General features: G+C 40.4%; 1 protein-coding gene across 1 annotated transcript in view; it reads left to right on the top strand.

The window, feature by feature from the left end:
• LOC144783390 (inter-alpha-trypsin inhibitor heavy chain H3-like) overlaps nt 1-15,153 on the top strand; it is a 584,371-nt gene that overhangs the window by 98,853 nt on the left and 470,365 nt on the right. The window contains exon 9 of the mRNA XM_078662386.1: nt 4,582-4,750. Coding sequence (XP_078518512.1) covers nt 4,582-4,750 — 169 coding nt within the window. The remainder of the gene's footprint in view (nt 1-4,581; nt 4,751-15,153) is intronic.

The following is a 15,153-nucleotide window of genomic DNA, read 5'->3' on the forward strand; positions in this document are numbered from 1 at the left end:
AGCACGGCGGGACAGCAGTCATTCCGAGCAGCTAGCTGCTCAGCAGAGTGGCAGTCTTTTCAGGAGCACAGCAGTCCTTCTTCCTGGCAAAATATCCACAGGTCCTGAAGTGTGCTGAAGAGGTGATGTCTGATGGCCAATATTTATACCTGGTGCCCTTCATCTGGAAGGTGGGAGAATCTTCTGGAAATTCTCTTTGATGTGCACAGGTTTCCTTCCTTCCTTGCCCTGGCTCAGGACTATCTACAGGAGGTGTGTCATTTGTGTGGAGGCAGAACACACCCTATTCAAGCATAAGTAGGGATGTGCCCAGCTCTGCTCTTCCATCCTCCCAGTGATAGCCCATCCGGGCATACATAGGCTCGCTATTGTGTGCGGCTCTCTAGGAGGCAGCTATCAGCTAAACCCATACAAGTGACCCATAGACAGGCTAGAGGCACTAAATAGCTAAGGCAGGAAAATGCCAACATCCTAAAACGCACAATTTATGACCAACAGAGGATTAGTCAGAGTTATAAATTGTATAGCAATTGAGGGAAAAACTTTTTTCAAATTAGATATCCTCTCTTGCATGAAATGTTAATACCCCCGTTGGATGGTTTCCCGAGTGTATTCCATTTAAATGGTGTTGACGGATATACGGGTTACCTCATTATCGCTCCTTTTTTGACTGGTAGCGGCTTTAATTGATTTGTATGTGTTTCATTCTTGATGTGATATTTTCACTTTATTTTGTCACTTGTGAATTGTCACCTTGTGAAATCATTCATGGATTGTGTTATAATTGCACTTGTGGTTTGGAACTTATGTAAATTATGAAATGTTGTAATATCTCTACTTTGTGTAGTTCTTAAATGCATAAAAATCTTCCAGAAAAAGAATCATTAAATGATGCGACCATCTTATTAGTGATTGTGGTCTTATTCTGTTTAATAGTTGACAGCACAATACCTGGTCAGCTAGATATTTTATTTTTTCAGTAACGTACTAAAAGTGGCATTTTCAAAATTGTAATGCAAAATCCAACTTTCCCATGTGAGAGAATTTTTCAATACAATTCCAAAGGCACCAAATGTGAACTGAATACCAGCTCCAATTTGAAAATTATAGTTTATCAAATATAACAAGTTAACTCCAATGTTAACCTATGGCAAAGGTCCTTGTAGTACTGAAAAACTAATATGAGAGTGTTTCATTACCGGGACGTTTAAAACTGAAAGGTATATATCCAGCATTTTAAATGCACTTCACCATGCTCTCTAGGCTGTCTGGGACCTACCTTAGGGGTGAATTATATGCATTAATAAGGAAAGTTTGTGCCTGACCAAAGGTTTATTTGGCCAGGTCAAAATAGCAAAGTAAAACTGCACACACACAGGCTTAAATGGCGGCCTCAGACATGGTTAAAAGGCTACTTAATTTGGTGGTGGCACAATGAGTGTTGCAGGCCCACTAGTAGCATTTAATTTACAGGGTCTGGGTTCATGTAATATCACTTTACTAGGGGCTTATACTTGAATTAACTATGCTAGTAGGGGGAGGTAAGCCAATGTTATCATGGTTTAGGGAGTGAGCACATGCACTGTAGCACTAGTTAGCAGTGATAAAGTGCACAGAGTCCTAAGGCTAGGTAAAACGAGATCGGCAAAAAAATAAGGAGAGGAAGGCAAAAGGTTTAGATGATGGCCACCCTTCAGCTGACATGTCTAACTGTTCCCAATAAAAGGGACACACTGAGATGGTTTAGAAAAGGAATTTAATGAACATTTGGAAGATTGCATAACAAAAACAGCAGTTACATTTGATGAATTAGTTAATTTTAAGAATGAAGATGAAGTTCTTAACAAAGTTATGCAATATTCTAAACTTGGTTGGCGAAAGGAAAGAAATGTGGACAGGAATCGTCAACCATTTGTTAAAACTGCAGATTGAATTACAGTGGAAGATGGATTACTATTAAGAGATGCTAGGTTTACTCCACCATCAAGTTTAAGAAAGGGATTTGTAGCTAAGGCACATTAGGGACAGTTCGATTGTCTGTAAACAAAACAATGCATTAGAATGTTTTTTTGTGGCCTCCTATGGATAGAGAAATTGACTATTATGGAACATTCCCAGAAGTTAAATCTGTTAATGAAGCCAGATCAGAGCTAGCAATTACATTTTTAAAGGAAACATTTTTAAAAGAAGGTTTCCAGCAGCGTTTGTCTCAAATAATGGTATCAAAAGACGTATCGGAATTTCTCACAGCAAATGATATTACTCACCTTAAAAGTTCCTAATATCATCCTCTTTTTGGTTTAAAGGAAGAAGAGAGTGTTATGTGATTGTATTCAGTGGGCTATAGTTAATAATTGTATTATAGTAAAGGAAGAAGAGAGTGTTATGTGATTGTATTCAGTGGGCTATAGTTAATAATTGTATTATAGTATATGCTATAGTACATACAATCAAAGTACCCCAAATTCTTCAACAGGAGTCTTGCCTTTTTATTGATTGTTTGAGAAGAAGGAAGCCTGCTACTAGTTTGGCTCTAGCTTGGATGTTAATACGGATAAGAAAAGCAAAGTCCATAAGTGAGCTTGATAAAAGTGTAAGAGATAAAGTAAAAAATGCCCGGGAGGAACAAAAACAAATATTATGATAACAGGCATAATGCAAAATTGTGTACATTTCAAGTGACTGATGTTGTTTGGGTGAAAAAAGAAGGACAGGTTTGGAAAGGAGATTCATAGTTTAGGGCTCCAGGTAGGATTGAAAAAGTATGTGTCCAGCAGTAATAGTGTCTAGAGTACAATGGTGGAATTTTGAGAGAGTAGTAAAAGTAGATGATGATGTAGAACGGGAAGGTGTGAAATGTGAAGGAAAACTAATTATTTGGGAAGTAAATATCCAACTATGTTGAAGTTAAAGAGAAGTTCACACACTATATTCAAAACTGCTTGTTTTAGGTAAAGACGATTAGTTAAAAAATATTCTTAATATGGTGGGTTATTTATAACCTGTTAAAGTTTTACTATAGTTTTTTGTTTATTGACTTTAGTGAATTCATGAGTTGATAATTGTATAGGTTGTTTCAGTTTATAATCATTAAAAATAGAATTGTAGGGACCTTATTACTATGTTGAGCTTTTTCTGTTTTCATCTCCTTTATTTGAAGCACCTTATTGTTCTTTCATTTTATATAAAATGGAATGATTTGTAATAACCTGTAAGCATACAATGCTCATATTTGAGTAATATATGCATCTTTAAAATGTTAGGTACAGCCTTGGCATGGTAGGGTTTGAAGTGGGGAGGTCAATTGGGGTTCTGTGACTGAGCAATGTGGTTGTAAAGCAGCTCATCTGTTCTGAATTGGAAAAAAATATTTTCACCAATAAACGCTGTTGTGTGACAAGATTACTACAGAGAGGCAGTGAATTAACACCTTCAATGCTAAGGCAATTCCCGCTGGGCGCTGAGCATCCTGGAAACCCATTGTTCATGACAAGGTCAGCTCGTTATAAGCACAGCTCCAGTGTACTGCATGACGAGCTGGCCTTGTCATTAGCATGGAAGTGGTTAAGGAAGAGGTGAGGCCAAAGGCAACATCTTAAATTAGCAGCTGCACTGGTAACACCTAAGTAGTGTGTGCAAGGGCTCAAATTGGAATTGCCGACCCACTATGCAGTCAGCTGACAGGTGTTAAGTGATTGTAGAAAAACAGTCAGGAGCACTATTTGCACTCATATCTTAATATACAGAAGCACTAAATCAGGCACCAATACTGTTTGTGTGTGTGTTTTTACCACGTGCATCGTAGCCCCCATTACCCTCTTTTGGATTTTATGACCAACCTATTATATTGGATTTTGGTTGGTGAATCTAGAGTAGAAATTCTGTGGACATTTCAATGAATGCAGAGTAACACATAAATGTAAAATTATGTGAATTTATTTTAGTAGTCTGGTGAACAATTGTTGCCTCCTGAAATTGGCATACACAAAAAATGTACAACTAAATGAATATGAAGAACCAGCATTGTATACAGTTTCCCAGGTATTGAAAAATATGGTTTGGCACTGACATACACCAACTGTGGCTGCAGATAGTTTGTCAAAGTCGATGTGTATGTTCCAATATTATGTATGACACGGTAACAAGACACAGTAGAATTAGTTGCTTCAGAAGTCAAGCCACATGATTCTATATCCCTAATAGTTTTAAAATTAAATTGGTTGATTTGTTAGGACCTAACACTTTTTGAGATTTTAATTATATTCAAGAAAACACCATAATCATATTGTCTGGCTAGTATAGATAGATTCATCATTTTTTAATGGGTGACACATACAATTTAGCAACCTAATGCCATCACGGAAAAAAATCTATTGAGTTCAACCGAAGTTGGATCTAAACAGGCATCACAGCAAGGAGATGCCTGGTTTAGATGAGAACCCCAACAACATGTTTGATTTAAAATTTTGAAAATGCAGTTATAAAAAGAAAAACTATTTGGTTTTAGTAAAGAAGTGTCATTAAGTACTCAGCAGATGCTGTGCTATAGCTGATAACAATGATAATGTGTTTGTTCTCCAGACAAAGGAAGCTCTTCTTAAGATACTGGAGGATATCAAGGAACATGATCATTTCAATTTCATACTGTTTGACGACAGAGTTGAACCATGGAATCATTCGTTGATACAAGCAACAGCAGAGAATGTAGAGAAAGCAAAGGCCTTTGTGAAAACCATTAGAGATCAAGGATGTAAGAACAATTATATTTCATTATTACGATTGTGCCTTTTTCACCTTGTATGTACAAGGATGATTCTTGAGGTATGGGGAAATCATGCATCTCACTAGATGATGTGATTTATACCTACATGTTTGAAAAATGTTTAAAAAATCAGGACACTCCCTAACCGTTGTTAGCATAAATATATATTTTTAATTCTTTAGAAAGTTATTATCATCAGTACATAAATCATGTGTTCTTGCCTTGTTTGCTTTAATTTACCAATCTTTCTGGGAGTTAAGATTTAGCAATTTATCATTACTAGTTCAATGTGTAATTCTCGCTCTGTAGTGGCTCCGACTTGAAGAGAGCCATATAAAAAAATCTTTCTTACTGATGTGTATACAGTTTAATGAAAGTTAGATTAAAAATGGTTAGTACTGGTGGTTTGGTGACATTAAAAGTGGAGACATTCTAAAAATTATAGCACTGTGTATACATTAATGGATTTCTTCTTGGAAAGGAAATGTGACTTTTTATCAATCTACTTTTGATTTCTAAATCGGTCGGTGTGTGGAGTTATAAAGATTGTCAGGGCAACTTTAGTAAATGTCCTTTTTTATTTGAGTACTTATTTCTACATATGGTTTTATGAAACATCTATGCTGACTACCGTATGACAGTTTTAGCTGTGTAGTTCAAATTTACATATGGGCATATAATGTTTTCCCTTAGGTTAAAATCATTTATTGAAAATGTCCAAGAAATATTAGTAAAGCAGCAAGATGCTGAGTATGTGGATAGCCAAGCCATTGTCTCAGCTACTTACGCCATGTAAAGCACATTATTGAATAACTGTCATCCTACTTGATTCTGAAACTTCATTATTGTGGATATTATTGTACATCTTTGTATATTATGAAATGTGTAAGCCAAAGTAATGTAATCACTCGTCATTCCCAATACTGACAAACAGCTCACAAATTTGAAACCTAAAAACTAGCAAAACTTCATACAGGCTAAATATTGTACGAATGACTTCTGCATTTTTTTTTGCACAATTTAAAGGCATCACAAAACTTCCTACATCAGTATTAACAACACAGGATTTAAATAATTATTGCACTTGAGTGTGAATAATAAACAGGTATAAAGGCAAACTGCTCCGTAGTTTTCAACGTGAGGCTAAGCACTGGCCTTTTTTTTGTTAGTATCAGGGCCGGCGCTCGGCATGGGCAGTATGGGCAGCTGCCCAGGGCCTCGCGCTCAGCTCAAAAACATGGGGCCTCGCTGGGGCCTCGCTTCGGCCTCGCTTCCATGTGAAAGGCTTCATTAAAGTCAGGCCACCTGCTCCTTCGGGGCCCCCTCCCCCCTCCCCTCTGATCACTGCAATTTTACATGTAGCTAATGAGGTGCCAAAGGCGTGGTGTCAACCCTGGGATTACAGGCATGGGGGATTGAAAGAATGGCCGGGGGTCTTGGGACAGCAGGGAAGACTATTGTGTGTGAGCAGGTCAAGGACGGGGCTGTGCTCTGTTGAAAAGGGCCATTTGTGTTTCCACGTAACAAATGGCCCTTTTGTGTTCAGGATCGGCTGAACAGTAATAGGTGAGGAGAGGCGGAAAAGTAGAAGAGGGAGAAGCTGTGGCTGAGCAAAGTTTATAGTCAGAGCTACACACCTCTTCTAAGCCCTGGGCTTCCATGCTTTGGATCATGGCCCAAGTGTGGGGCCCCCTTCTCTTGGCCTCACATCTCTTATCCAGCGCAAAGAGGCCCGGGTAGGAGAGGCCCCTCTCTTGTGCTGTGGATCAGAGCTCTAGGCCCAAGCGTGGGGCCCCCTGCCCTGTGACATACAATCATTATTCAGAACGGTGACACCGAGGGTAGGGATCCCCGCCCCATGGAACTTTGTAGCACTAAAGTATGGCTCTGAAGCCCATGGGCTTTGTGCGCATCGCGCAGCTTAATAGAACGGAGGAACTAGGTTAGTGTCCCAGCGTCTGCTGAACATCCTGTGATTCTGGGCATATCACTATTTCCACATGCCCAATAAATTAAAATATCCTTTTGTAAGGTAACTGGTGATCATGTAAAGCTCTCTAATGCCTTAGAGCTTAGTTCACATAATATAAAACTGCAAATCCCCTCACGTTCTGGAACTGTGAGTCATGCCTGACTTTACTGCCACAGTCCATGTAACACAGCAGAGTTCTAAATAACCCTGCTGTTGTTCCAAAGGTAAAGGAGCAATGAAGATGCTTTTGAAAAATTGATTTTATGTTGTCACATTTGTTGTGTGTGTTGACATCTGGGTCTGTGTTGTACCCTGCGCTTTAGGAGATAAGTGGATGGGAGCGTGCGGAGTGAAAGTGTGAAGATAACATATAGTAATGGAGGGAAAGTGGGAAGACTTCAAACGTGAGACAATATGTGTTAAGAGGACAAAGGTGATGAAGAGACATGATGTTGGAGGGAGGCTGAGAGAGGAAAGCAAAGGGGATAGTTGAGAGAAGTAATAGGAGCAACACACTCTGACTTTGGGGAAACAGTGTGCTTAGACCAGGTGGAGACAAGGAAAAGTGTAAAGAAATAAGGTACATGCCGTATAGGAGATAAAGAAGGATATAGGTGCTGGAAGTAGGAGTGTGGGGGGGGGGGGCAGCTGCAGTACCCCTAACTTTAAAATGCTGGAGTTTGGAAGGTGAATAAGCAATAAAGATGCCTGTAAATTTCAAAGACAGACATCAAATGTCAGAGGATGTGTTCTGACCAATTGCTGCCTATTCTTTTAACATAGAGATTGTTTTCTTTTCTTTGAGTGCAAACTGAGGGGACTTTACAAATTGATCTATGTGACAATCTTGCTGATGTAAAAGGAAAGGCTATAGGAAGTCATTTTTTTCTAACACACAGTCAAATTTAAATATATAATAGTGTCAGGTGAGAACAGGCTGGCTTGGAGGTTGGTTGTATGTCACTAAGGGGCTACCTGTCAAATTTCCCTGGTCCATGCAAGATGTGCTACTACAGCCAAAGTTTTTATTTTAATTTCTGGTACTTGTAGTTGTGTTTATGCCATTATAAAGCAAGACAACAAGCCCCAGAAATCAAAGAGAAAACCTGGACTGGAACAGCACATCATGCAGTGGCACCATTTTAGTTGCCAGGTCTGAAGTATATAGACCTCTGGGCCGCATGTGCCAACAATAACGGACTCGCTCAGAGATGGTAATACAAATTCTCGTGTCGAGGGTTATGGTCCGTAATCTCGCCACTGTGTGGTGGGCTTTTGTTTTACAGTGGGGAGGAGGCGGGCCCCGGAGAACGTGGCCAACAGCGCAAATTACACCATTCATCATATTAACAACATCACCGCCGGCTCTGTAGCGAGGAAGGAGTGCACGCAAAGTGGCGTGAGAATTTAGCTGAAAAGGGAATGTAAGCACGGGAAAGCCTGAGAGAGGGTAATTATGGTAGGTGACAGAGTAGGAGAAAAGTAAATATGTGGATGTGAAGCAAAGGAAAAATACCAAGGGAAACAGGAAAAAGTGGGTAACAGCTCAAGATATAATAGGGTAGAAGAGAAGTTGAGCATTTAGCAAATATAAGGAAGAGAAGCTGAGGAGGTTGTGAAGATGACGGGGTGCACACTGAAAGGAGAGGGTAAATGTAATGGACAACTAAGTAAATGTTTGGGCGGTGGCACCAGGACCGAGGAAGTGAAGGACACACTGCACATTATTTATGGTCGTCTTTAACGACCCAACCATGGGGCGGGGAACACTTTTCTTAGCTTTCGTTATGGCCCATCGAAGAATCACTGCACCACTGTGAGTGAGCAAGTGATGGATGGAGGGTAGCATGAGCGAGAAGAGGATGACGTAAGGAGAAGAGAAAGTGTGGCCAGGCCAGGGCATCTTGAGGAAGAGAAGAGGGGAATGTGATGGAGAGAGAGATGTTGGAGAAAGCCAGTAAGGAGGTAGTGAGAAGAGAAAGTCCAGAAAAGTAATCATGTGGATGAACTGGGGAGAAAGAGAGCTGGAAAGAGAGGGCAATTAGGCAAAGAAAAGGGGGAAAGGCTACTAAGGGGAAGTGAGGACGGATATTGAGATTAAGGGAGAAGAGGGTGTGAGAAGAGAAAGATATTTGGGGAAGGTTGAGCGAGAGGAAAATGTGAAGGGAGAAAACTAATAGGGGAACTGATGGAAGAAACGCGAGAGGGAGAAAACTTATGAAGAAAGGAAAGTGACTGAGAGCTAATATGAGAGGAGAAAGTGAAGTAAAAACAAGGGTAACAAATAACAAGCATTGGCCGTGCGGCTGTTAAAGTAACGCGGCTTGCACTGGCTTCAAGTGGAGGAAAGGGTAGAATTCAAGGCACTTTACTTGGCGCATAGGGGAATCAACTTTAATGGACCCTCCTCGATAGTGGCTCTTCTGATACCTTACACTCTTAGCAGTACCTTAACATCCTCCAATGATTGATTGCTAAAGGTCCAAATGATCAGATTGGGGGTTGTATCCTTCTCGCATTTGACCCCTGTGCTTTGGAATGCTATGCCCACTGAGCTCAGAAACTAAATGAACAAGACCCGATTAAAAAAAATCCTTAAAACATGGCTTTACCCCCACTTGCTCTAGGCATGTACCACCTCAGAATCCCGCTAGTGTACACAGTGATCCACTCACGCAGTACTGGGAAGCCCCCAGGCAGCTATCTGCTTAATAAATCTCCATAGAATAAATCTACATAGCATAACTTGTGGAACACTGTTACAGGGTGATAGTGAGGGAATTCATCGCGAAGGAGCTCATTGGCGAGGCGACCAACTAACATTGTCGCACCGACGGCCACCAGCACTAATACCGGCACTGGATGTCCCAAATTAGAGGGGCCTCACATCTTCCCTTTCGCCCAGGGCCCCAAAAGTCCTAGGACCGGCCCTGAATAGTATAATTCCTTCACCAAAGTCTGAAGCTTAAGTCATAATAGCATTGCATTCTGTATTGAGATTCTAAGTTTTGGAATATCTATAGGGATATTATTTGCCATTTGAGATTTTTGGCACTTTACAAGTCATCCTTCATTAGCTTCATCACTGCGGCGCGAATTCCGTTAAACTGATGTATTCCCTCACTCAAGTAACTGAAACCACTGACATTGATTCAGTAAATGTCATGACTGTAGGAAGTAAGAAAAGACACATTAAGTCTTTCTGTTCCCATCACAGCAAGTTTTTTCATATTGAATGTGATGCTGAAGCCATTGCAGGATGTGAGTTCAGAAAGCATTACAAAAATATGCTGGTTTTGGTTTCCTCCTATGAGGCACATTTGTCAGTATTACTAGAACGACATTGTGAGCCCTGGCCAAGCAGCAACAAGAATGCTTTTTAGGGTGAGGTATATATGAACCCTAAATTAACCTGTGCTCAACCCTAGTAGCTTGGCACAGAGCAGTCAGGCTTAACTTAGAGGCAATGTGGAAAGTGCATGTGTAATGCTTCAAACTGTAATGAAGTGAAGCACAACACAAAAAGGATCCCATACCAAGTAAGAAAACAGAACTTTCCTTAATAAATAAAACAAGGACAACCCCCAAAAAATCAAATTAGTAGAACCAGCGATATTCCGTTTTGAAGATTTCAGTGTAAACAGCACCAAAAAGTGCAAAGCCCCAATTATGGATATCTGCTCATGCAGGAATGGGACAAAGACACAAGTTCAGGCCAGCTGTTAAAGAGAACAGGCCAGCTACAGGGACCCAGTTAGCCCCACTAAATAAAATACCTTAAATCCTGGTCTGTGGAGCATTGTGTGGAACTGCGTCGCTGATGAGTCCTGCAGCTGAAGAAATGTGTTGGTTCTGAGATGTGGTAAAGCTGCAATGTGAGGGCTTGTGTCATTATCGAGCATCCCGTTAACAGGGCTTGCGATCCAAAGCCTGGCATTGGGAATGCAGCAAGAACTTGGGGTGAAGCGTCAGTTCTGAAGAGGTGCAATGGAGAGTCTGGCATTGTTGTCAATGCTGCTATTGATGTGTGATGTTGGGGCAATGCACCAAAGATGCGTTGCACAGTGGTGGTCCTGATGGACTGCATCAGCAATGTGGGTCTTTGCAACGGGTCAAATGCATGCAACAGTAGGAATGCATCAGTTCTGCTAGGGTTTGCTCCACGCAGCAGAGAAGATACATTGGTTCTACTGGGACCAGAGAGGCTGGCAGAACATCTTAAGCCCACTTCTATGGGTCAAGGACTGAGGTGGCAGCACTTGGCAGGGTAGACTCCTTAGGCCTCATATCAGTAGGCTAGGCAACTAGCGCTTGAAGTCACTCTGGGTTCAAGGGAGGCAGTTCCTGTCCTTCTCACCAGGCATATATATATATTGACAGATTGCTGGCAGAAATTTAACACGAAATGAAGCACCGAAGAAATGAGCACTTAACTGTGGTTTCGCTCTGGCGTTATTTTGGTTTCCACTGCTAAGGGGAACACGATGGATGGCGTCTTTCGACATATATATATATATATTCACTGAAAAAACCATAGGTTATAGACCATATATAGTTAGGAATTAGCATTTACAAAACCTTGAAAATTCACTGAAAAAACCATAGGTTATAGACCATATATAGTTAGGAATTAGCATTTACAAAACCTTGAAAATTCACTGAAAAAACCATAGGTTATAGACCATATATCGTTAGGAATTAGCATTTAAAAAACCTTATTTTACCCACACAAAACCATTGAAATTCCATATATAGTTAGTTGCACTAACTATATATCGCGCACCCGCAATCCACTGCTGATGATGTCACATATTACATCATTCATGACATGGTCAGTGACATCACTGATGACATCACTGATGACATCTCAAATGACATGACTGATGACATGACTGATAACAACATCCAGTGATTTTTTGTTTCTGTAAAGTTTAAATATGTCTTACATATTGAAGAATGAGTGGATGTGTAAGTGTCTGGACGAAGGATTTAGTAGGTGCATGACTGACTGTATGAGTGAGTGATTAAATGTGTCTCACTGAGTGCATGGGTTAGTGACTAAACTGTCTTAATTTGTGCATCATTATGTCTGTTGTTCTGTAAACTGCTGCATGTGTTGATCAGTAGCTATATGAGTAACTATATGGGTTATTGATTGATTGCCCAAGTATTTGTATGGGAGACTGAGTGTGTGTGTGGCTGGCTGGGAGGTGTGTGACTCTGTGCAGATCAATGTGTACTTGTATCAATGATTGTATAAGAAGGTAAGTATGTGTTAGTATATGTTTGAAAATGTAAGGTGCTCTATGTTTAACTGTATAGACAAGAAAATGGAAGTGTCATTGATTCTTTACAGGACTGACTAGGTGTGTGAGTAACTCCATGGATGAGTGGCAGACTGTGAGTGGCTGTATAGGTGTATGAGTGCATATGATAGTGTTGTAAAGATGAGTGATTGTATGTATGAATGATTGTATGGGTGAATGAGTGAAGGTGTGTGTAGACGTAGGAATCAGTGAGTGCGTATGTAGTAACTAGTATTGGTGTGTCAATGGTTTCAAAAATTATACTCTGTATTTAACACTGGGTGAAACAGAGGTTATATTAAAATGTGAGGAGATGCATTGTATTGTCACATGAATGATATCATCAGTGATGTGGTCATTGATGTCAAATGAGATGTCATCAGTGATGTCATCAGTGATGTCATTTGAGATGTCATCAGTGATGTCATCAGTGATGTCACTGACCATGTCATGAATGATGTAATATGTGACATCATCAGCAGTGGATTGCGGGTGCGCGATATATAGTTAGTGCAACTAACTATATATGGAATTTCAATGGTTTTGTGTGGGTAAAATAAGGTTTTTTAAATGCTAATTCCTAACGATATATGGTCTATAACCTATGGTTTTTTCAGTGAATTTTCAAGGTTTTGTAAATGCTAATTCCTAACTATATATGGTCTATAACCTATGGTTTTTTCAGTGAATTTTCAAGGTTTTGTAAATGCTAATTCCTAACTATATATGGTCTATAACCTATGGTTTTTTCAGTGAATTTCAATGGTTTTTTAATAGCAAATATCATAAGCTGTCGAATGTCAAGTACGTGGTAAGTAAAAACATTTTCGTGTTTATGCACACTGATCTGCTTTGAATGCTGCCCCCCCCCCTCATTTCTATTAGGAGTACTCTCTCTTTGCAGATAGTGAAGGGTAGTTAACGCAGGCCTTTGCCCCCGTTGTAATACGTCGTGCCTGCTTCTCTATCCAAGCATTTACTGTTTTAGAATTGGTTCTCTTTGGTTCATTCTCTATTTACAAACAAACACAGAGTCGCAATACTCTGTTTAGTCTTTGCAGATAACGAAAAATCCTGTAAAAAAACAAAAGGAATCGAGCAAAATCAGTAGGCCACTAATGGGATCTCTTTTTGACCTCGCTAAAATAGAAACATTAGGAACAACCCCTCATGACAAATACGAAACTAGTGAGATGAACTGAACTCCACACCATGATGGCTGCAATACAGCTCGGCTCCGCCACCCACACCGCCCAAAATAACGATAAAGAGCGGCTGCCATGATTGCTCGCGGAATGGCCACGACGGAGCTACGAAATGGTGGTGCTCTCATGCTAACCCCAGCTTCAGTCTGAAACATCCAGAAACACTGTAGACTACCAATTCGATCAGTTCCGGTAGCGCCCCAATGTAACCCGGTAGAGAAGAACTAGCCCTCCCCTCTTTGACTGATGGTTCTTGTTGCCTGTCCCTTCTGTTGTCATTTAACAGAACTATTTAGCCTGCTGAAAGGGGTTGTGTTCCGACCGCTGGTTGGTGGAGACATTTTGACTATATTCTGGACCTGCGTTGTCGCGTAATGCGTCATATGCGTTAGCGCATCCGGAAGTCATCCGGGGCGCGACGCGCAGCGCGTAACGTAAGCATAACAGGTCATGTGACTTGTTAATAAAACTTTTCATTGGTTCATTTTACTTTTCTTATTCTAATGATGAAAGGCTTGCTCATATGACCTAAAAATTACGCTTTTTATTACTTCCGAACATTATTTTTTCTTAAATATATGTTATAATGTTCCAGGCTAATGTACGTTCCCGGAAAATTTACAACTGTTCTGCAAGTAAAATATATTCTTTTTTCGAGAAAAAGGGCGTTTCTTCGTCCCATGACGGAGCCGCGAGCAAAAGAGGGTCGACCTGCTGTCTTAGTCGCCGATACGCCTGAATATGAGATTCTTATCGATCACTTTATGTTGCAGGAGTAGAAAACACAACAGCCCTTGACCATTTATCTTTACTGCGTTCCTGCGTATTATACCTTTTACCCTTCATGTAATTGGTCTGCTTTATTTCACTTGCCTTTTAATGATTCTAAAACAGTGACTATTATTAAAAACTTTACCAATGTATATACTACTACCATGTTTTCTTTTAAAAACCTTTATTGTGAAAATTTCATTATACAAATACGAGCCTATAACCACGTGGGCCGGCCACGGAGCAAACTGTAATCGTATATGATGAGTAGACATTTACACTGTAGAGGAACGTAACGGGCGGGCCATTAGGTTGCAAGAACTAAGGTGTCTAACAGTTGCGGAATCGGTGGACGTACATTTTATAATTAAAATACGACAGGGCCAGTTACAATAAAATTATCTAGATATACATTTGCGGGCAAGTACCATGGGTGACGTTAATTCGAACTTTCAATAGTACAGTAATCAATAACACATCAGAACTTAATATCAATAGGGATGTCGAAATATTCAATCAATTCTCGTCCCCGCCCGCCATGTGCTTCAAAACTGCATACGTATCTCGTGATTTCAAGGTTCTGCAACCAGTACACAACAAGGAGTTACGAGTCCCATTTATTCCGGCGCCATTTTGGGCGAGGACGGGCAGGTCCAGGATATAGTCAAAATGTCTCTACCAACCATCGACTATGATGATGTTCATATGCTGTATTTATTAGAGTAACACTCATCTGTCCACATGAAATTAATTTGCCACAATCTAAACATGTCATTTTAATCTTTCCAAAGTTCTTCTAAATATTTGGGACCGTTTCCCTTGCCTCTGATGCTGTCAGTGCCACTTCTTTGATGAATGTACTGGCAGGTCGGGGGTTCTCCTCCAAATCTCTCTTTTATGCAGCACTATAATTAATTGGTGCCACCTCTCCATATGACGATGCATGGTATAGTTACCATAACTATATTTTTTTTCGGTTCCTCTGGAGAGTACATCGTGGCAGATGAAGCGTGTAACGTACCGGGCATTTACCTTTTTTTGCATGTAGAGGAAAGGAAAAAAAAATCGAGCGTCCGAGTTCTAAGGTGTCCCAGGGCCATTTTAGTGGACCAGGCCCAAATCCAAAGAACAGGCCGC

Source organism: Lissotriton helveticus, chromosome 9 (assembly GCF_964261635.1).
Source record: "Lissotriton helveticus chromosome 9, aLisHel1.1, whole genome shotgun sequence".
Taxonomy (NCBI): Eukaryota; Metazoa; Chordata; class Amphibia; order Caudata; family Salamandridae; genus Lissotriton; species Lissotriton helveticus.